The 22,398-nt window shown below is 41.5% G+C and overlaps 1 protein-coding gene across 1 annotated transcript in view; it reads right to left on the bottom strand.

Annotated features, from left to right (window-relative positions):
- Positions 1-22,398, bottom strand: part of CACHD1 (cache domain containing 1) — a 56,919-nt gene that overhangs the window by 32,189 nt on the left and 2,332 nt on the right. The window contains exons 2-7 of the mRNA XM_029949620.1: positions 18,280-18,429; positions 14,308-14,541; positions 9,452-9,601; positions 8,766-8,889; positions 7,844-7,961; positions 2,955-3,123 (exon numbers count right to left, since the gene is read on the bottom strand). Of these exons, the coding sequence (XP_029805480.1) occupies positions 2,955-3,123; positions 7,844-7,961; positions 8,766-8,889; positions 9,452-9,601; positions 14,308-14,541; positions 18,280-18,429 (945 nt within the window). The remainder of the gene's footprint in view (positions 1-2,954; positions 3,124-7,843; positions 7,962-8,765; positions 8,890-9,451; positions 9,602-14,307; positions 14,542-18,279; positions 18,430-22,398) is intronic.

Genomic DNA, 22,398 nt, shown 5'->3' on the forward strand with positions numbered 1-22,398 from the left:
ATATATATATATATATAATGGAGTACTACACAGCAATGAGAAAGAATGAAATCTGGCCATTTGTAGCAAAGTGGATGGACCCTCGAGGGTGTCATGCTAAGCGAAATAAGTCTGGCAGAGAAGGACAGATACCATATGTTTGCACTCATAGGTCTCACAGCAGAACAGGAGAAATTTAATGGAGGATCATGGGGAGGGGAATGGGGAAAGAGAGTTGAGGGAAGAGAGGGACACAAAACCTGAGAGATTATTGAATACTGAAAACGAATTGAGGGTTGGAGTGGGGGGGAAGGGAAGTGGTGGTAATGGAGGATAATGGAGGAGGGCACTTGTAGGGAAAAGCACTGGGAGTTATTAGGAAACCAATTTGACAGTAAGCTATTAAAAAAAATTCCTCTTTGTGTACCAAGAAAGACAATGAGTCTCCTTCAGCCCTCTTTTTTTTAAATTTTTTATGTCTTTGTTTTATTTTGAAAAAGAGAGAGAGGCAGAGAGCGAATGCGAGAGGGGCAGAGATAGCGGGAGACACAGAATCTGAAGCAGTCTCTAGGCTCTGAGCTGTCAGCACAGAGCCTAACACAGGGCTTGAACCCACAGACTGTGAGATCATGACCTGAGTCGAAGTCAGATGCTTAACCGACTGAGCTATCCAGGCGCCCCACCTTCAGCCCTCTTGATGGGGGCTCTGACATATATTTAACACTTTGCCTCAACATCCCCATCATCAATGAAATCAGATGTAAGCTAATCACTTGGCAAGGTCTCCTTTTTTTTTTCCACTCTCTTTTCATTATATTTTAGTTACGTTGCTTCATTTCCATTACCAACTATTACTAAACTGCCCTCGATGACCCCTCCACATTGTCCTGAGGAGGTTCTACTGCCAACGGGAAGTGGGGTGGTATGGTGGATAGACTGCCCAGTGAAAATCAAACACTGGCCTCTGGTCTAGAATTAGTCTCTTAGTCCTACGTAAAGTATTTGAGTTGATAAATTCTACATTCTGTGAGGATCTCGGTGAGGCAGTACTGTCCACCTGAAACACAATGCAATCCCCAAATATAATATAAAATGTTCCGTAGCCACATTAAGTAAAAACAGATTAAACTTATTTTACTAGCACGTCTTAATGAAATCCTATATATCCAAAATATCACTTTAACATGTAGTCAATATAAGAAATTAAGTATTTTACATTAAAAGTAAATCTCAATTTGGACTAGCAACATTTCAAGTGTTCAACAGCCATGTGTCTAGTAGCTATCATTATTGAACGGTGTAGCTAGAAAGGATTGTGCAAAGGAAATTAAAAAATCTAAGTGTGAGCTCTTTTCTTATCCAGAAATGTTGCTGCCCTTCGCTGTCTCAAGTTTCACAACAGTAACCTCATTTTTATCAGTTTTGGTGTTGAGCTTGCTCCCACAGCATTTAAGAGAATCATGCCTATGTATCTTGGCTATTCAGTGAGCATTTCTTAAAAATATGAATAAAAGGGTGTACACGCTCCTTTGTATAAAAGCAAAGACAAAACCCCAAAGCCTAAATTGAAACAATTGTAAAGGCCAATGCTTTTTTATTTTTTAATATTTTTTATTTATTTTTGAGAGACAGAGAGAGACAGTGTAAGCAGGGGAGGGTCAAAGAGAGAGGGAGACACAGAATCCGAAGACAGGCTCCAGGCTCTGAGCTAGCTGTCAGCACAGAGCCCGATGTGGGGCTTGAACCCACAAACCATGAGATCATGACCTGAGCCGAAGTCGGACGCTTAACCGACTGAGCCACCCAGGCACCCCAAGGCCAGTTTTTTGACTGACATCTCTAACCTTCCTTCCCACATTGTCTACACTGTTGGAACATGCCAAAAAAGAAACTACTCAGTCTGGCCTGCTCTCCCGATCTCATAGGATGGAACTTAAAAGATGGATCCCTAACACAGGGCTCTGGTTTGGAATCTACAGTCTGGTGATTTTCATCCTTGATCCTCTTCCCACATGTGACCCCTATAATCTGTTTGCCAGTTGTCTAAGGAGTCTTAGTCACCTTTCTGAATCCAGAGATTTTTCAACAGTGAACAAGAGTGTGCTTGTTTTACAGTACTAGGAGTCCCGCCCAAATGCCCAGTATGTGCCTGGCGCATGGTGGCATGCAATAAAAGAGGTGGCACCATGGCATGATGGGAGGAACAGGAACCACAATTCAGCCTTGCTACTTTCCAAGTGACCTTGGGAAAACTTCTAATTCTGATAAATCCAAATGTCCTCATCTATAAGGAGGTCAACTCAAATGATAAATGCAAATTACATGGTAAATTCCTTTTGCTTCCTTTTAATTATTTGCCTATTTCCTAAGCTCTTTGGGAGACAGGGGCCTGTGAAAGACACAGATATGCTATAGAGACATACAGGTGTGCCTCACTTGGTCCCATTTACTATTTCTCCGCCTCTTATCCTGTAGCCCTGTATGCCCGTATCTCCACATCTTTGTGCTGGCCTCTAAAGGGCCAGATCAAGTAATCCCTCTTTGCCTAACATTAGCAGAAAGTTGAAAGGCACAAAGGAATATGAAAGTCCAGCCGCCTCCCTTCAGTCTGGGCAAACTCTGCAGTGTAATTTGTGCTCCAAAGCCCCACTACAGAATTAGGCTGAGGCTGGAACTTCACCAAAAATTCAACTCTTGCTTGCTTTCTCCTCCTTTGCTATCCTGTTTCCCTCACTTCTCTCCTAGTTTCTTCTTAGAGCCCATCCTTAATAAATCACCAGTACACAAATCCTCACCTACCAGAGAACCAGACCCAAGGCGAGGCCTAGTATGGTTTTCACATTTGTAGCCCCAAACTGGCACCTGCTGCCATTCAACATCCGGGGCTTGTTTCTGTTCCCTAATTCCAAGTGGATGTTTATGGTGAGCCACTATGAGTAAGCCCAAAAGGAAATGGACAAGTGCAAGGGCTTTACCTAGAGTCGCCAGCTGTTTGAAGTGAAGGCAGGCGCTAGGCTGGCCCAGGAGGTCCAGCCGGTGGTAGAGCAGCTTGCTGCTGGGGACAGTGTTGAGGTTCTTCAGTTGTTTGACGGGTATTTCCGGTTGTATCACCACAATACAGAGAATAAACGAAGTGTCTTGTACCTGGAAAAATCCATAAAGAATTTCTAATACAGAATACACAGGTTCCTAGGGTAGTGACTTTGCCTACATTATTTTCTGCTCTCTCTGTTTCTAACCCACACAGAAAAGTATTTGATGAGTGAATGAAAGCTGTGAAGATGGGGTGAGAGAACATATCTCTGGCAAAAGATTACATTTTCTGTTTTCCTTTCTGATTGAGGGGAAATAATGTATGTAACAGGAAATCTTGGAGCTAATGAAGGGATTAGAGCATAGTCCCTTGGGAGCAGCAACCCTGTGGCCTTTTTGCTTATTTAAGCTAACAAATACAAGTTGGAACACGGCATGAAAATACAGCACTTACTTCTGTTTGGATTTGAAATGCATTTAAAAATATATAGTCGGTTCTGCAACGAGTATTTCCGAGAATTACTTCAAAAGCCAATTATGAATTCACGTATGTAGCCCATATAGAATCTGGTTTATTCATTGTATTCCTGACTAATGCTTTTTCCTTTCCAGGTTGGAAATGAATGGGATCCAGACTTGTGAAAAGTACAAATCCCACGGCTCCCTCACAAAGTCTGCCTGACTTGTCATTTCAGATCAGACTAGGCAAATGTGCTGTAGCTTAGCCCAATTTACGGAGCTCCTATGTACAAACAGGAATACTTCCAAATTCATTTGGCTCTTAGAAATGGATGCTTATGTAAAATTCTTGGGGGAAACATCCACCAAAGAATCAAAATCAAGGCAAGCTACTTAACTCTAGTTCCTTAAACTTAAAAATACAAGATAGACAAACTTCTGTAGGTCCATTAAAGAAGGAGACAGGCAGAATCTATTTATAAGATGCCTTGTCAACAAACAGAAAGGAGATAACCAGCTAAGTTAAAACTACAGGACAAAGAGAAGTAACACAGCCCAAAGGATTTATTTTATGAGCAAGAAGAAATTTAAGTAGGCAGGTTAGAGTTAAGTATAATTTAGAATTTATGAAGATGACTGCAGAACCTCTTTAAACACAGGAGAAATGTGCATCTTCCCTGGAACAGCTTTCAAGTACTTCTGCCAAGGATATTCAGTTAGATTAGTAAATTTAATTCTCTTCCTCCATGGACTAAATTAGAACATAATAGCGTTCTGAAGTGGCATTTCCTATTTCCCCTCTTCCCAGCACACACAGTCAGCCTTTGTGTCCTGTGTTACATGTTCCTAGGAACCCAGAGACAAAACACTTTGCCATAAGGACCAGAATATAATTGTAGAATCAGGTCTATTCTATAGGAGAAAAACTAAAAGTTACCCTAAGCATCTACCCTTGGTGGCTCAGTCGGTTGAGTGTCTGACTTTGGCTCAGGTCATGATCTCACAGCTGTGAGTTCAGCCCCACCTTGGGCTCTGTGCTGACAGCTCAGAGCCTGTAGCCTGCTTCAGATTCTGTGTCGCCCCCCCCCCCCGCCTCTCTCTCTCCCTCTCTCTCTCTCTCTCTCTCAAAAATAAAGAAAAATATTAACAAAAATTAAAAAAAAAGTTACCCTAAGCATAGAAGGAAGCAACACTTTGGTAGCAGTTCCTAGCTGGAAAGGAAACCTGATTCCAATACAGGTCTTTATACCAAGTTCTTAGCTGAAAAAACAGTCTTTGCATTAAGGAACCAGAATATATCTGGAAAGGCCCTCCAGGACCGGGGAGTGGCTTTTTTTCACTGATTGCCCACGGGATTCATGTTTTGAAGCCAGCCGTGCCTGTGTCACACGGGAACACGGTAATACCTTCTGAAGTCAGTACTTTCTTCTGTCTCAGCATGCAGCCTCCTCAAACGCTCAAAGATGGACTTGAGTTGCACAGTGACAGAGTAGTAATCTCTTAATGCTGCCAACGTAATCTCTCACGTTCTACTTAAATTAAGTCAGTGAAATATAATCCCTAAGTATCTGCTGTGTCTATGGATGCTAAGCAGTTCAAATAATTATTCTCAACATAAGCTGAATCTGTGTGAATTACATTGAGTAGAAGAATCCATTTTATTCCCCAAGACAGGAGGAGCATATGCTCCCCTCCCCTGAAAAATAACTAAAGAGAACTTAAAATTATTTGCACTTTCTGCCGGGTAACCTGGCAAGTAAGTCTCTTTCACTTCAATCTCATTATTTATTTCCTCTTCACTTATTCACTTCATAGTGATGTTTCTTGACAGTTTCAAGATTCTGAAAAAGCTATCTCTTCTCCCTAAAGTGATTACATGATTATATCCATTTGGCTACGCAGAGTGGCCAGAATTTCATGATCCCGCTGAAGGAAAACTATCCTAAGAAGATGACACTTCTTCCCAAAATGTTAACACTGGGTTTATTTACTGTGCTTTAAGGGTCTTAAAAATGCCTGTATCTCCTCCTTTCTCCCTTTTATAAAACATTTTATTTCATTTTCTTAAAGACTTTATTTGTAAGTAATCCCCACCCATGAGTCTTGAACTCTCAGTCCGGAGATCAAGAGTCACATGCTCCACTGACTGAGACAGCCAGGTGCCTATCCTTCTCTCTCTTTTTATGTCAACAAAATAGAGATTTTCTCAGGATGCAACGGGGCTGCTTTCAATTAGGATACACTAGGGGTACACAATCTCTGATTTCAAATACAAAAGTATCTTTCAGTGGAGTATTCTGGTGTATGGCTTACCCTTTCTCTAAACAAATTGTTTTAAATGTTTATTTATTTTTGAGAGAGAGAGACAGATGCAGCATGAGCAGGGGAGGGGCAGAGAGAGAGCGAGACATAGAATCTGAAGCAGGCTCCAGCCTCAGAGACGTCTGCACAGAGCCTGATGCAGAACTTAAACTCATGAACTGTGAGTTCATGACCTGAGCTGAAGTCAGATGCTTAACTGACTGAGCCATCCAGGCACCCCATAGTTTATCCTTTCTGGTGTGAAAATGAAGCCATTAATTCTTATTTACAAATTATATAAAAATAAGGGTAGGTGGTATATCATTCTCAAAAAAATCCTGAAAATGAGCTAAGAGAATTTCAAAATACTTTGACTACCTTTGGCTACCAAATACTTTGACTAATACTGTATTATTAAATAATCAAGTATTAGTAGAGGGGCACCTGAGTGGCTCAGTCAGTGAAGCATCCCACTTCGGTTCAGGTCATGATCTACAGTTCAAGGGTTCAAGCCCCACATTGCACTCTGTGCTGAGAGCTCAGAGCCTGGAGCCTGCTTCCGATTCTGTCTCCCTCTCTCCCTGCCCCTCCCCTGCTTGTGCTCTGTCTCGCTCTCTCAAAAATAAACATTAAAAAAAAGTTTTAAAAACCATAGAATTCAGCTTGTAAACTGCGAGTTTCTCAAAATATTTTATTTATTATTTTGTTTGCTTTCCCTTCCATCATAGAAATCAATGTTGTCATAATGAGGCTTTATGAAGGGAGGCTGGAGGAGAGTCCTGTCTAAAGGGATGCTGGCCACTTCCAATTCCTATCACTCCCAGACCAGACACAGACACCGGGTCAATTTGTCTGCATCCACCCCTGGGCTGGATGCTCTATGAGGGCAGTGAGAGGAGCCTTCCTCTTTATCCTGCTTAGCTCAGATTCTTAAAGGATGAATATGTACACCCTTTTGGAGTCAATGGGTTAAACACCAGAAATAGCCACATAAGGGAACTAAAAGTGGTTAAAGTTGGTGATAAAAGAAAGTCCACCTTACTTTTGGCCAACTGCAGTATCAAAGGCCCCATAACAGCCCTGATTTTCTGCTGGGAAGAGGAGGTAAAGGGGGTGTGTGTGACAGGAGTACTGTAGGCACTGTGTGCTCAAAGCCCTGACTCTGGTGCCTGCTATCTAAATGAGGCGAGTCAAAGGATGCTGAAGGAAGTGGGGGCCACAGGCAATCCCTTCACTGTCCACCTGCTGGTGGTGAGTAGGAATAATCCAGGTTCGAAACCTGAAAGTTTCCTTGCCTTGGAGAATGTCAGTTGAGAGCGTTTATGTTTTCATTTATATTTTTTTAACTTTATTATATTTTTTTTTTGAGAGAGAGAGCATGCACAGGATGGGCAGAGAGAAAGAATCCCAAGCAGAGGACCACACCGCCAGTGCAAGGAGCCCAATGTAGGGCTCGAACCCACAATCCGTGACATCATGACTTGAGCCAAAATCAAGAGGCAGATGCTTAACTGACTGAGCCACCAGATGCCCCTCATACCTCTTCTTAAACCCCTAACTTCCACAACCTGAGTTTAAAATGATTAAAACACACACACACACACACACACACACACACACAGCTTCATTGGATATAATCTAAATGTACATTCATGGGATTATTTAAAGAAATTTGGTAATCTGGCCCATCAATTCAATGCTACACTACACAGCCATTCAATGTGCATGCACATGCCCAGATACAGATGCCTGTGTGGGACCAAACATTTTCTGGAAACTGATCAAAGTGGTGACTTCTGGGAGAATGGCAGGTCAAGGGCAGGAGAGAGGGAAGGGCAAAGTTTACTTTTCACTTTATGTCCTTTTACAGGGTTTGACTCATTCAACATGAACAATGACTGCTTTTACAATCAAAAAAGGGGGAAAAAATCACAGGACTCCTGTGGAACTTCCTCTTCTTCCAATCCCTTTAAAACTGGTTAGTGACATTATGGGCCCTAAGTTCCCTGGAGTTCCTGCATCGGTAGCAGTGCACGCCCCTGCTCCCCGGCCAGGGCACCCCAGAACTCACCATCTTCCAGGCATAGCTGACATTGTAGGCCTCCTTTCCAGTGGCTCGCAGCTTGTTTATGTGCCAGGACAGGGATGAGTTCACAGGGACGGCGATTATCTGGCTGCCCAGAGGGAGGCTGCGTTGGCAACAGAATGAAATACTTGAGGCAAAGATAAAATTAAGCACTTAATTAAAGGCAGAGAAGAAGCTGTGAGTCAATGACCACCTCCTGATTTTGAAAAGCAATGAAGCTCATCACTTTTGAAAGAGATAATGTGAAATTTTCAATTTTGTAGAAGCATTATGTCAGCTCAGCACTAAAAATATTCCTGATGCTCTACCCCTGCCGTCCCCCTACCCCGATTCTAATTCTTTCCAGAGACGAACTTGTCTCGAATCACTCAGTCATTAATTTACAGCCAATGAGCACAAGGGCCCATTTCTCTATAGGTTACCATCTGCCAAAATAATGTATCACGGTTGGAAAAAATCCAATCTGTTCTTTATTTCAAAAGAAAATGCTGCATATGATTGTGCTGTCAACTTGGAATGGGTGCCGCTTTGCCAAGCTATTTTTTGGCTCTAAAGCTGGTCCTCAACTGAGGCTTCTATTTTGCCAACATTTTTCATTTCAGTACAATTGGAGTATTTTTTTTAAATGAGATAACGTATATCTGATTTTACAATGAATGGTAATGTGAACAAAGAATCTGATTTACAAGACATTTCCCCTAATAGTTGTAAGAGATTTTATCCGTTGTCCTACAAAGTAAAATTTTAGCTACTATTCTTTATGAGAAATTCACTGAGGATACTTTTAATAATATTAATTTATATGCTTGCTTAATATCCTATAACACACTCATATTTGACCTCAAAGGGTCCTATATTTTTTCAGAAAAAATAAACCCAACTACTATAACTTTCACCTTTTCCTTACCTTAGGATATTCTGCCGAACCAGCTCAAATTTTGGGATATTTTCGTAATGAATGATGTCAGTATGAAGTGGGGGTTCTGAGAGTAAATACGGCCTGGTGAGAGATGGGTGCATAAGTGTATACCCTGAAATAAGAAGACAGATATATGAGCTACGGGAAACCCGCTGGAGCAAGTGCGGATTCTACTGTAAGGGCCTATCACACATCTGAAATGTGGGATACTCTCGGATGACTGCCAATAATACTCAGCATCTCAGTGTGTAACTCGCCAGTCCTAGAGAAATAGGACTTGTTTTATGTGTTCATGCGTAAAACTTGAAGTGGAGAAAGATGTCTTAAATTATGGAACAAGGGTCTAATCGAGAATATGTTGCAGGTACTGGTCATTGGGTAATCCAAAGGATTACATTCTATGTGTCATTCAGTCCTTGAGTCGGACTTCCTGATCTGCTACCTACCCCTCGGTGCAACACAGAAACAAATGGGTGTCATTTTCAGATTCATTCGGCCATTTATAGTGTTCCATAAAGAATCTGTTCCATGACAAATGAGCAGTACTAGTCACACTATTTTCTATGAATACTATGATTGTCCTACTTTATTGTTATCAGAATATCTACAGATTATTTTCTTCAGGTTCCAAAAAACAAATCATTCTTCCCTCTGATTAATTTTTAGCAGATTACCTTTGTCATCTATGAGAAAAGTATAGGACGCCAAAGAATCTTGGTAATATGTCACGTCTTCAAGGATGTAAGCCAGGTTCACATCCACACCTACAATTCCCAGAAGTAGGTTTCCAAAGTAACAGGGTTTACTCACAGTCATTATCAAACCTATGGGTTGAAAACAAAACAAATCCAAGGGACTGCAGAGATGGCACCGGAAAAAGACTGGAGTTGTGCTGTGCGCTAGTCAATTACAAAGGCTAATGGCTGCCACCTCGAGTATTTTCTCAGCTCGAGGAGCCCTGTGTGATCCAGTAACCAACCACTGCCTCTGCAGACGGCACAAGTGAGTAAGACTGCTGGGGAAAGAGTCTTCTGTGGGGTTCAGATACCCCCAGTTGATTTCAGAGGCAATCTGTACATTTCCTACCATTTCTTCACCTAAAAGGGCATGACATTCCAGATCAGTGCAAGTTATCAGTGGCACTTACTCCATCGTTCTATTTCCTCAAAATGGAGAAGATTCAACTGAATGTGAAAGACCACTGGCCAAGTACCTGAAAAATGCGGGTTCTAACCTTGCGGAGCCCCTTGTGCATTGTATATATGACCTTGGACATAACTTCTCTGAGTCCTGGTTTTCACATCTGCTTAAACAACAGAGTGGTAACTGCTTTACTGATTTTTAGGGGTTATTAGACAAAAAGAGTTGATAAAGTACTGTTTATATAAGGTACTTTATTTCATTAACATAACCTATCAAAAGACAAGAAGATGAGGTGAAAAACCTTAGGTACAGAATCTAGTAAGATCTGACCACTTAGAACTCTGAGCAGCTAAAGAAGACACTGAGTTTCCAACGTAATGTCTTTCTCCTTTCTTTTTTTTTTTTTATTATTATTACTTTTTTTTTTTTTTGGGAGACAGAGACAGTGCGAGCAGGGGAGGGTCAGAGAGAGAGGGAGACACAGAATCTGAAGCAGGCTTTAGGCTCTGAGCTAGCTGTCAGCACAAAGCCTGACGCAGGGCTCGAACCCACGAACCATGAGATCATGACCTGAGCTGAAGCCGGACGTTTAACCGACTGAGCCACCCAGGCGCCCCTAAAGTAATGTATTTCTAGTCACTTAGCTTAGGAGTTCCTCGACTTTCATGTAAAGGGCTAGATCAGTATTTTAGGCTTTATGGGCCATACAGTCTGTTTGTATATACTTTATTTCTTTTTTTAAAAAAGCCTTGGGGAACCTAGGTGGCTCAGTCAATTAAGCATCTGACTCTTGATTTTGGCTCTGGTGATGATCTCACAGTTGAGCTCCATGCTGGGATCCACGACAGCATTGGAATTCTCTTTCTTTCTGCCTCCCCCCCCCCCTCAAAATAATAAACTTTTAAAAAGCTTTAGGGGTGCTTGGGTGGCTCAGTCAGTTGAACGTCTAACTTTGGCCTAGGTCATGATCTTGCGGTTTATGAGTTCGAGCCCTGAGTCAGGCTCTGTGCTAACAGCTCAGAGCCTGGAGCCCGCTTCGGATTCCATGTCTCCTCCTCTCTACACTCCTCCCCCATTCATGTTCTGTTTTCTCTCTCAAAAATAAACATTAAAAAAAATTTTTTTTAAAGGCTTTTAATTATAAAAGCCATTCTCAGCTCAAGGCCATATGAAAACAATAGAATAATCAGGAAAGGGAAAAACAAAGGCAAAGAAAATGTACAAGTGGCGGGGTCAGTGTGTGGCCCTGAGCATCAGGACAGCCGGGACAGCCAGCAGAGCGCCCCTAGCTCTCCTACTGAGTTAAGCGGCACCACCTCTGTTCTCCTGTCAGAGATAAAATGCACCCCTATCACCCCTAGCAGTTCGACAATCTTACGGTTCCAAGTAAAACTCAAAACCAAAAGACAGATACCTTCTCTCCCCTTTACACTTGTATTCTCCTGTACTTAATGGCAAGTTCATGCCTTAGCAGCACATCAGAACACCATTCTTCTATCAACACCCAGGAAAGAGAATTGGATACTTGATGTCTTCTATAAAGAATAGACTGCCCCCTAGAGAAACCCATGTGAGGCCCCTCAAAGTATTAGTGACTTGCTTGTGGTTGCAAAAGACAATTAAATGCATCACCTGGTAGGAGGCTATGCATGCAACACTGAAAAATTTTGTGAGAAGTTACTCTCAGTTATAAGATAAATAAGTTCTGGGGATGTAATATACAGCATGGTGACTCTAATTAATGACACTGCATTGTAGACTTGAAAGCTGCTAAAAGAATAGATCTTAAAAGAGCTCACTACAAGAAAAAATCTTTTAAACTATGTGGGGTGATGAATGTTAACTAAGCTTATTATGGTGGTCATTTCACAATATATACATATACAAAATCATTATGTGCTACACCTAAAATGAATGCAATGCTGTATGTCAATTCTAAATCAATAAAACAGGAAAAAAGAAAAGTTATGCACTATTGTAATTTCAAAAGCACTCTTTAAGCAGTCAACAGAAGGTTTTAGAAATGTATTTTAAGGAGATTTTTGCTTAGGGATCCCTGGACAAATGAGTTATAAATGATGGGAGCAGTGCATGAGGGCTAGCACGGACACAGACGTCATAACCTGCATGCCATGCTCCCCTGGGCTTGTGTCTAGGATTAAAGCCATCTTCACAGAGCAGTAAAGTACAACAGAAATACTCTGCGACCATGGGCTCACTTCAGATTTCTATCCTTCTCGGGCTATGTTGGGAACAAGCCTGAAAAAAGAAACACAATCTTACTTTTCAATTATCATCTCGGACAGAAGACTCTTCATCCCTCTGTGGTAGATAAAGTATGCTAAGCTCTTGCTATACTTAATGAAATCCCCAAATGCCCTCTCTACTTTAACCTAAAGTACATAGATTTACTTGTTAAAAGAAGTATGGCCAGTAACCGATATTTTAATCTGTGGAGGTTTTGAATTATAGCCAAGTAAACATGGGATTTCCTAGGCTCAGCCTCCCCATGTTGTGGAGTTAGAGGAGATGTCACCCAATAATTCTAGGGACTGAAAATACAAACATGAAAGGCACGCTCCAGGACGGGAATGCAACAGACCAGTAACCCTGTCACTGAAACCCACGGTACAGGATTCAGAAAACAGACCCCGAGGACTAAACTTGGGAAAGCATCAGCCAACACAGAACCAAAGAATTGCCCACATTTGATTTACAGCCTTTGTGTAGCTCTCTGGGTTCTAGAGGGAAATTTTTTTTTAAGTAGTTTATTGTCAAATTAGTTTCCATACAACACCCAGTGCTCTTCCCCACAAGTGCCCTCCTCCATCACCACCACCTCTTTTCCTCCCCTCCCCCTTCAGCCCTCAGTTCGTTCTCAGCATTCAATAGTCTCTCAAGTTTTGCGTCTAGAGGGGAATTTTAGAAAGGGTCTTACTCTGCCCGGTATCACCAATGGTCACAGAATTTGACTGCATAAACCTTGGCTTGTATAGGACTCGGTTTCCACATCCATCTTTGTTCCTCTGACACAGTATTAACATGATTCATCCATCTGTCTTTCTCTTATCAGACTTACATGCTTGCTGAGGGCGGGATGTGTGCCTTACCCATCTCCGCCTGACACAAGGCTTGGCCAGCACTCAATACTGTGGGTTAGTGGCAGCAAGAGTCATTTGCATTTAAAACTTGACATTTCCCTATAAAAGGAAATAACTTTATCTAAAGGTGGGAGTTTCTATACTCTACACATCTATGGGCCAGGGCCAGAAATAGGAAGCATTGGGAAGAAAAAAAAACAACTGACCTGTAGCAGAGGCTACCATACTTCTTCCTTATAGAAAAAAATATGTTTGCCTAATTTCTAGAAAACATACTCTATAGGCCTGTAACTTTTTATATATGGGTTTTCTCTGGATATCTGTATTTGTAAGAGTTACTGGAACATAAAGATAAGATCTCATACAGTCATGGTGGTCATGGTGTCCGGCTAATCATTAGAGTCTTCTTCTATCTGTCAGAGAAGAAAGCGGGGGCAGGTGAGGGAAAGGATAAACAAGAATATGAAGAGGGAATGAAAAAGGTTGTACTTTTAATGAGCATATACTGTTGGCTAGGTGTTAATCTAAGTGCTTCACATATATTAGTGAAAGTAGTCCTCACAACAGCCTTGATGGAAATATTTTTCCCATTTTATAGACCAAGAAAGTTAAACATGTGAAGGTTAAACACTTTACCTAATATCACAGTATGAGTAACTTGGGACATCGGGATGACGACAATAATAATGAAAGTAAAATAATAAAGCAACAAGAGCAGTAATTATTACTGAGAGGTCTGCTACGCAGCAACATCTTCTAATCCTAACAACCTGAAAGATTTATTACATGAAAGACATTATTACATTTTTAACAGGTGGCCAAGTGGGAATTAATGAGATTAAATAGTCTAGGACAACAGCTTCGGGGTAGAGAGGGGTTTAAAATCCTCTTAGGCCAAACCTTTGTTTGACTATACCATATTGCTTTACCTTTCAGGCTAAGTCCTAAACACATCTGAGACTTACCACCTGCTATGCAGAGTTACTCTTTTGTTCCAACTGAACATACTGGAGGATCCTGAGTAATCCTTCCCAGTAAACACATTCAATTACGCCCACTGAGGCTAGGGCAATGTGGAAAAATAGGGCTGGGATTTCTGCTACCAGACTGATGGAAGAGAACTACACCATCCTCTGACCAGAGAGAGGGATGACCACTCCCTTGCCTGTCCAGACCCTTTAATGCTCAGAGGCAGGCATTGGGCGACATTTAAAAGCGATGGTCTTGGTGGACTCATGTCCATTTCTTCTCCCCTTCCTTTAGTAGGAGGTTTTCCCCAGACTCACCATCTCCCATCTCATCAGAGAAGGGGAGGCTGAAGACAGCTTCATCGATCATCCGGTTGGGAAGGTTGGTATAGAACCTGCCGACCGTGGTCTCTAGGTTACTCAGCTGGTTCAGCACCATCATGCTCCCTTTAATCACAGGCAAGGCTGTCCGGTCCAGCACGCCATACTTCCCAGAGTTCTGCTCTGCCAGATCTCTCAGAAAGGCTAACTCTTTCAAACCAGTCACCCCATCTGAAATGGAAAGCCAAAGGTGGACAGTGTAAAGTAAAATGGTGTATAACCATACAATAACCTTGTCATTTAGATTTAGTAAGGGCATAGATGAAATCTTCCATGTCTAAGAGGTCCTACAGATACAACACAGACCCAGGACACAGTTCCCAACGATTGCTGAGGAGCAAAGCATGACATGATGCATGGTCTTTCCTCAAACAGTAGGGCAAGAGGATTATTCTTCAAAAGGCAGCTATAAAAAACACAGGAGTAAATAAAGGAGCCCCATCTGGCTTGAAGTTTTCCCCTACAAGTTTAATTTTTCTGCAATTAATACTTGGAAAACAAAAGGGATGATGAACAAGTCTGCATTTAAATAGTAGATAAAGCTCAAGCGTTTTAAAGGATAGCGATTTACCATTTCAATCCTTGCCTCTTTGCTGCCAAAGCCTCATGCAACTCAATGGAAGAATTATGGGTTGCATTTAGTGATGACTCCAAACCCTGTGTCTTTAAGCTCATTTTAATTACAAATGCTTTCATGCTTGGTACTGTTAGGACAGTGCGGGATTTGGTTTATTAAACATATATTTTCTACGTTGAGAGGATTTTAAAAACTTTGTAGAAGATTTAGACATACTGGGATGTATTGTTCTAGAATATCTGTAATCTATAGCATAAAAATAAATTTAATAAGCCTTTTTTGAAATTTTTGTTTGCTATTGTTGGAACACAGTCAAAAGGATTAGTAACTCATCCCATATGGGTGCCACTGTAAACAAATTCAAATGATTTCAGTAACTACGGAGACTCTACCAATGAATCTTAAAAAGGCTTGCCTCATGTTCAACTATTTTGTCTTAAACAACAACAACCACTGAAAGTTCACTAAATACATTTCCTTTCTTTGTCATGTACTGTTTGACTCTCTCAAATGTAAAAGAAATGTAATAAACAGGAGCATCTATTAGGCAAAGTACGGCATAGGCTGGAAGGTTATCCAAGCTTGGGTATTTTATGTTCTACATCATGAAATGAGAAGCAAATGGGGGCAGTAGAGTATGGTAGATGGTTTTATTACCAACATGGTCATCCTGGAGACTACACTTCCCAGAATCCTTTTCCTATGTTTCTAAGTTAAAGGTGGCCCAAATTGAAGTGTCATAGATTTGAGAGGTGGAACAAACACAGATGGACCAGAATGTTGCAGTTTGTCATAACCTTCCCTGATCTGCATTCAGGTCCCTTTCTCAGCCCCAGGCTGGCTTACTCAACAAGGGCAATCCTAGGTTCAGTCCGGATGCTTCACTGAGAACTCACAGGGGTTGAGCGGCCACAGAGAGCCAGCAACCTCCCGTAGGCTTCTGTGCAGACCTCCTAAGTGCTCTTTGATGTTCCTAGCTTTCAGACATCTCCACGAGCTCCAACCTGTTCACCTGCACCACAGCTGGTTACTAAACACTGAGTTGTCCATTTCTCTTCCTGGATCTTTACTTTTCCAGGTTTCCCCTCAATTGTATACACTTTAATTCTGATGATAAATTCATTATACCAAAATTCTCATAGATGCTCTGCTTCCCTATCTGAAGCCTGACTGACAGAGGAAGGACATGTGTCAACCTTATTGAACAAAGCTCAGAGATGGCCTTTGGAGAGAGAGAAACCCGACAGTGAGGATGTTGTTAGTCTAGCTAGACTACAGGGAGAAAAAATAAGAGTTAAGGTTGGTTAGAGGAAGTAACCAGAGGTTTTAAAAAAGTGGCATTATCAGGGACATAGCAGGTGCACAAAATACTCTAGTGGGAAGATTTAGGACACTGAAAAGAAGGGTGAGAGTGAGGAAGCTTCTTTACTCCGTATCTGACTGGGCAGACTTCAGATCTAATGGAAAACAAGTGATCATTTCCTTTTATGTTTTCTTACTATTGCATTTAATTCATCTGCCTTGTCTGTTGTCTTCTTTAGGAAGTCACAAGCTTCTTGAGGACAGGGACTCTATATAATACATCTCCAAAACCCAGTGCACTGTGTTATAGGCTGTAGGCTCAACAAACCTTGTTCTTTCTCTTCGCTTTTCCTGTCTCTTCCTTCCTTACAGGAGTCAAAGAAGCTAAACCACAGGAAAAAAGAGTAAATGGCACCACCCAGAGATTAACACTGAAAGATAGGTGTTCTAGGCAAAAACAGGCCATCCTAGTCCATCTTGGCTGTGCTCACCCTGTGCTCGATGCTGAGAATAGAAAGAAAACTAAGACATGGCTTGTGGCTGAGAAGCTCATTTTTGTGGAAAGTGGAGGGAGATGGGTGAGCACACATTCAGTGTAATGGACGACATGTTTACCAGAAGCAAGCACAACATGCTGGTGACAAGAAACACTGAGACACTGAACAGAGAGCTGCCCCTGAGCCAGAGTGAGACAGAGGCCCCCCGCTCTTTGAAAACCCACACAAACTTTAATTCACTCCTTCACCTGGCTTTGAGGACCAGATATTGATCAGGTACTGTGTTAGGAACTTTTAACACATTGGATCTTATTTATCTATTATCAAAGCAACTCTATGCAGATTTTATTATTTTCATTTTACAGATATAATTGAAACCAAAAAAGATGAAATAACTTGTCATAAGCCACCAGGCTCATAAATGCAGATCGGATCACAGAACCTCTAGACCTCACACCCTGATTTCTTCTAGGGAGAGTCCACAAATTCTGGAAAGGAATCGTGCTGAGCCACACACAGATTCCTGCACTCTGCCTAAAAGGGTCTGAATAAAACTCTGAGGGCACTGCCTAGGAGTCTGCATTGAAAAAATAGTCTCCAAGTAATCCTTAGCATGTTAGAAAGAGAACCATTGTCCCTAAAGCCATGCGGTTCTGCACGGAAATCTGGAAATGGAGGCGGAGGAATGAAAGACCAAAAGGATCAAGATGCGGCTTTGAGAATATGGAACATTAAAAGTAAGGGGTCTCAAGAATGTGCTCTGGGGGAAGAGCAATATGCATTAACAGGTGAAGAGACAGGATAGAGCAGAAAAGCTAGAAAACTTGGCTGAACTCAGACGGGAGGACGCGGTGGAGAGAAGGAAAAATATTATCTCCCCCGATTTGCCAATTTACTAACCCCTTTCACATACTGATTTAATAGCCACAAAATCAACCTTCACAAGTACCTAGAAAGTGACAGACACTCTCCTGAGTGCTTACTGTATATTAGGGCTAATCTTCACAAGAACCCCGTCACGTAGCTAATTCTTATCTCCCTTATACAGTTACGGAAGCTGAGGTGGAGAAAGTAGCAGAAGAGGCTTTAGGTGGTGATTCTGCAGGGAAATGTGATATTCACTGACGTCATACAGAAGAATCTAGGTCAGTATTTTGGCTTCCTGAAGCTTAAATCAATGAGCTCAGTTAATAACCTCCATGTGGTATCAAAATCCAAGAGTATGAAAAAGAACTGAAAAAATGGAGCTCTACAGAATCATCTGCAAGCCCACATACCTGGAGAAGGTATAGAAATGAGCAGTTAGTTGGAGAGAGAGCTGAAGAGACAGGGATATCCTGGCATATGCCCTGAATACCAACGTTAGGGAGAGAAAGGCTTGGGCAGGAAGCTGCTTGGCGGTCTCTCCTCTTACTCCCTCATCAAAGCACGCGCTGGGAGGCTTGTTTTTTTTTTTGTTTTTGTTTTTTTTTAAAAGCAGCATGCACTTAGAGAGAACTTTCATCTGAAAGAAAATCTCGAAATACTACCTACCATTCATGAGGGCATAGGTGAGAATCATTACAGAGTTGTTTAGAAAGCTATTTTCTTCATTGATGACGCGGAGAGTCGCCTTTTTATCTTCCTCTGAAGAGTCCTTTGATGTGATGCCAGCTGACAGGTAAATTATGACCATGTCTGTATCTAAACAAAAACATACAAATTGAACGTTACGTTGGATTCTAGCTAAAGGCAGCAGTTCTGTTTCTGTTTCATTTCCTTTGGACTTTCCCACCTTGAGGACCTGCCTGGCCTAGCATTCGGACTCCTTCCCATTTGATGCTGGGGCTTTCATCTCCCTGCCTCTGCTTCCTTCCATCTTGCCCTTTGTGGGCCATGAGGCTTCATTTACCAGTGTGAGCTAAAGAGAAGTTCCTAATAAATTTACCAGATAAAAGAAGGTGATTTCCTTTAGGCATTCACAGGGTGGTAATTGAGCCATCCCAGGTGGAGAGCTCTCTTGCCTTCTGGAACAGAGGATTTGGGATCCGATTATCCTCTCCTCAGTGACTCGGGGGCTTCACAGGAACACACACTTTTTGGGTGAGCAGGCTTTAAAATGGATGGTGGGTCTTCCACAGGCTCTTAAAACATGTAAGGTTATTTGTCCCTACATTAAGTAGCTCCAGAAAACATTTTTATTTTTTAGGTTTATTTATTTATTTATTTATTTTGAGAGCGAGAGTGCAAGTTGGGGAGGACCAGAGAGAGAGGGAGAGAGAATCCCAAGTATGCTCTGCACTGTCAGCACAGAGCACAATGTGGGACTTGAACCCATGAAGCTGTGAGATCATGACCTGAGCTAAAACCAAAAGTTGGATGCTTAACTGACTGAGCCACCCAGGCACTCCAAAACATCTTTGTCTTTAAAGCTTAAAAGTGTCGAAGAGCAGTAAAAACACCGAGATGGGAACCAGGTCACCTGTGTTGATAGCCTAGCTCGTAACTTACAAGTTGTGCCTGGATAATTTTAGATTTCTCAGCCTCTCTACACTCTCCCTCTTACCCTGTCTACAAAATTGAAATAATGTCAGTACTCTCCTTGCAGGGTTGCTGTGAAGCCTAATTGGTTAATTCATGTGAAGAGGCAATCAAAGGGTGATGGCAGAGTAAAAGAGAAAGAAACCTTAACACACACGCGCGCACACACACACACACACACACACACACCCCAAAACCAAAACTCTCATATCGGTCTGAAGTAGCACCTATTACTCAAGATTAAATTACTCCCCGACTAAGGCACATGGATAGAGTGATTGACAAGGTCATTTTAACTCAATGTGAAGAACTTCCTTCAAGTGGATTTACTAAAAAATAAAAGTAGTGAATTTCCTACCATTGGAGATATGTAAGCAAGAGGCTGAATGACTACTGAATGGAGGGAGGGAATGAAATGAGCTGGACTTCACAGTTTATCTAATCTGAAATTCATTCTTTTTATTAAGATATCCTACATGGAAGTTTACCTTTCTATTGAGAAATAAATATTTATGTAGTATATCATAATTGAGGTTACTTTATAGTTATTGTGGTCGGCAACCTCCAAGTTGGTCCACGGGGATCCTATTTTCTGATAGCCATACCCTTGTGTAACTGTCTCCCCCTGAGTGTGGGCTGGATTTCAAGACTTGCTTCCCGAGCACAGAACACGGGAGAGGTAATGGGGGGGAAGCTGTTAGGAAACAGATTTGCTTACAAAAAGCCAGTGGCTTCCACTGCGCAGGCTCTCTCGCTCTGAGTCAGACAGTATGCTGTGAGCCATTCTCGTTAGAAGCCAGGCACCAAGGCCCTCAAAATGGAGTCCCCCCAGCAACCATGTGAATGAACTTGGAGGCTGACCCTTCCCAAGTTGAACTCTGAGATGATATCAACTCTGGCCAACAGTCTGACTGCAGCCACATGAGACACCTTTAGCCAGAGGTACCCAACTATGAAGTACCCAGATTCCTGACCTACAAACACGGAGATAGTAAATGTTTAATGTTTTAAGCCACTGAGTGTTGGGAGAATTTGTTACCCAGCAATAGATAATGAATACAGTTAGTTACTCTTTTTTTAAATTCTTCTAGTGATTAGGATACAACGATTAGGTTTCGTTTAGTTTATAAATTTCCATCTTAAACTTGAAAGCATTCTTTATTATACAGAATTGAATAGTTAATTCATATTGTATCAGTGTTGTACACTGAACTGAATGGAATTTAATAAAATTGACTCAAAGAAGTAAATACAATCTAAATTATTTTCTCTTATTTACTGCCATAACTTAATATACAAATAAGTGATTATGATGACTGAATAATTCTATGATACCAACTGCAAATTTAATTGTATCATTTAATCATAAGAAATTAAGAAGTGAAGGCTGATGCAAAAATAATCCATAAACTTAGAAATATCCATCTTAAGCTTGAGGTCAATATTTTACCAATGACATAAATACTGTCCTATGAAATATTCTGTTAGGGCTCCAAACATCTCACTTAAGCTTCAAACTGGGAAAAAAAATACTACTTGATTCCCTAGTTGGGGGAGTATAAATATACCAGGAGGCTGAAATGAAGTATGAGACAAACCATCGCCCCATGGCAAAGGTACCATATGTGATAAACGCCTGGACACCCATTAAGACCGACCTAAAAGAGAACTCTTTGAGTTTCCTCACTTAGCTTTAGGACTCTAGATAAAATATGCTGTCACTACGAGCTGGTGTTAAGGCCCCATCTTTAGAAAGCCAGAAGGCCAGCAGCCTGCAGACTCCTTTAGCAGCCAAGTACTTTTTCTTCTCATCCCAACAATAAGACACCCATCCTGTAAGCATCCCCATGGTCTCTGCCCAAGCCTCTCTCCCTGCCTTATGCGTTTTAGATATCGGATCTGCCAAATTTGATATATATATTTTTTTTTTTACTTATTAGGATATTCCCTCTCTAGGCACTCAAAGGAATTAAACCTTGTGATTAGTAATGCCATGGATGAGTAATTTTAAGGGCTTGGGGAAGAGCAAAGACATAGCATGTAACAGGAAGGAAACACAGCAGTTTCCGCTTCACAAGTCCCTGTCCAAGCCACGATACGAGCATGTGTTGAGGTCAATATTAAGGAGGAAAGAGCAACTCAAATTTGGATTTTGCCCGAGCCATTAGATCCCTACTCCTACCTCACCATCATTTTCCTTCTGCTATAAAATGGCCTACCAACCAATCACACCCTGAACAGACAACCCAAATACCTAGATGGTATCAATTAAAGATCTGCCACAGGACTGAAAAAGAGCCAGCAATGGGTTAAACTTTTTTTTTTTAAATGGGTAAAACTTTTGGATGTTCTGATTAACGCAAAGCAAATGGGTACAAAGCCACCATGATTTATGACATGTAGCTTCTTCTCCTACAGCTACTAACCTGGGGCAGATACTTTATTTTCATGCACAGACTAATTCTTCCAACAATCCTACTAGGTAGGTCTTACTCACTCATTAGCAGAATCCCACCCTAGGGCTTTAAAACAGCACCAGGCATTCAGCAGAAGCTAAATAATTATCTAGGAGAAGCAATGCGCGAGAGTGTGAGCTCCTAAGATGAGTACATAGGTCCTCCTTATCCTGTAGCCAAGTCTACACAGTGTGGTCCTCAGCCATCTAGGCTTGAGGTCAACTAAGACCTTCGAGGTGTCTGCTCAAGTTTAGCCAGAGCTGGAAGTCTTACAGGAAACTGAAAATCATAATAACCACGGGTAATATTTATTTAATATTTATGATGGGATCCTGGATCTTATTATCACCCTCAGTCTGCAGAAGAGGAAATTAGGCCTGGAGAGATCAAATAATTTACACGAGTTTGCAAGTTTATAAAAATTTCAGAGTAGGAATTTGAACTCATGTTGGTTAAAGTCCAAAACTCACATACTTAACCACTATGCTAAGTTGCTTGAAAACACCTCAAATCTCTCCTTAATGAGCTGGACAATGCTAATTTCTGATTGTGTTTCCTTATGCAATCCACGCTGAGTTCTTTTTTCTCTGAACTGTGGCTAGAAGCTGTCAAGTGACTGCCCGTGAACTAAAATTTGGGAACATCTTACTTGGCATAAAAAGGACTCCACTGAGCA

This window comes from Suricata suricatta, chromosome 8 (assembly GCF_006229205.1).
Source record: "Suricata suricatta isolate VVHF042 chromosome 8, meerkat_22Aug2017_6uvM2_HiC, whole genome shotgun sequence".
In the NCBI taxonomy this organism is placed as follows: Eukaryota; Metazoa; Chordata; class Mammalia; order Carnivora; family Herpestidae; genus Suricata; species Suricata suricatta.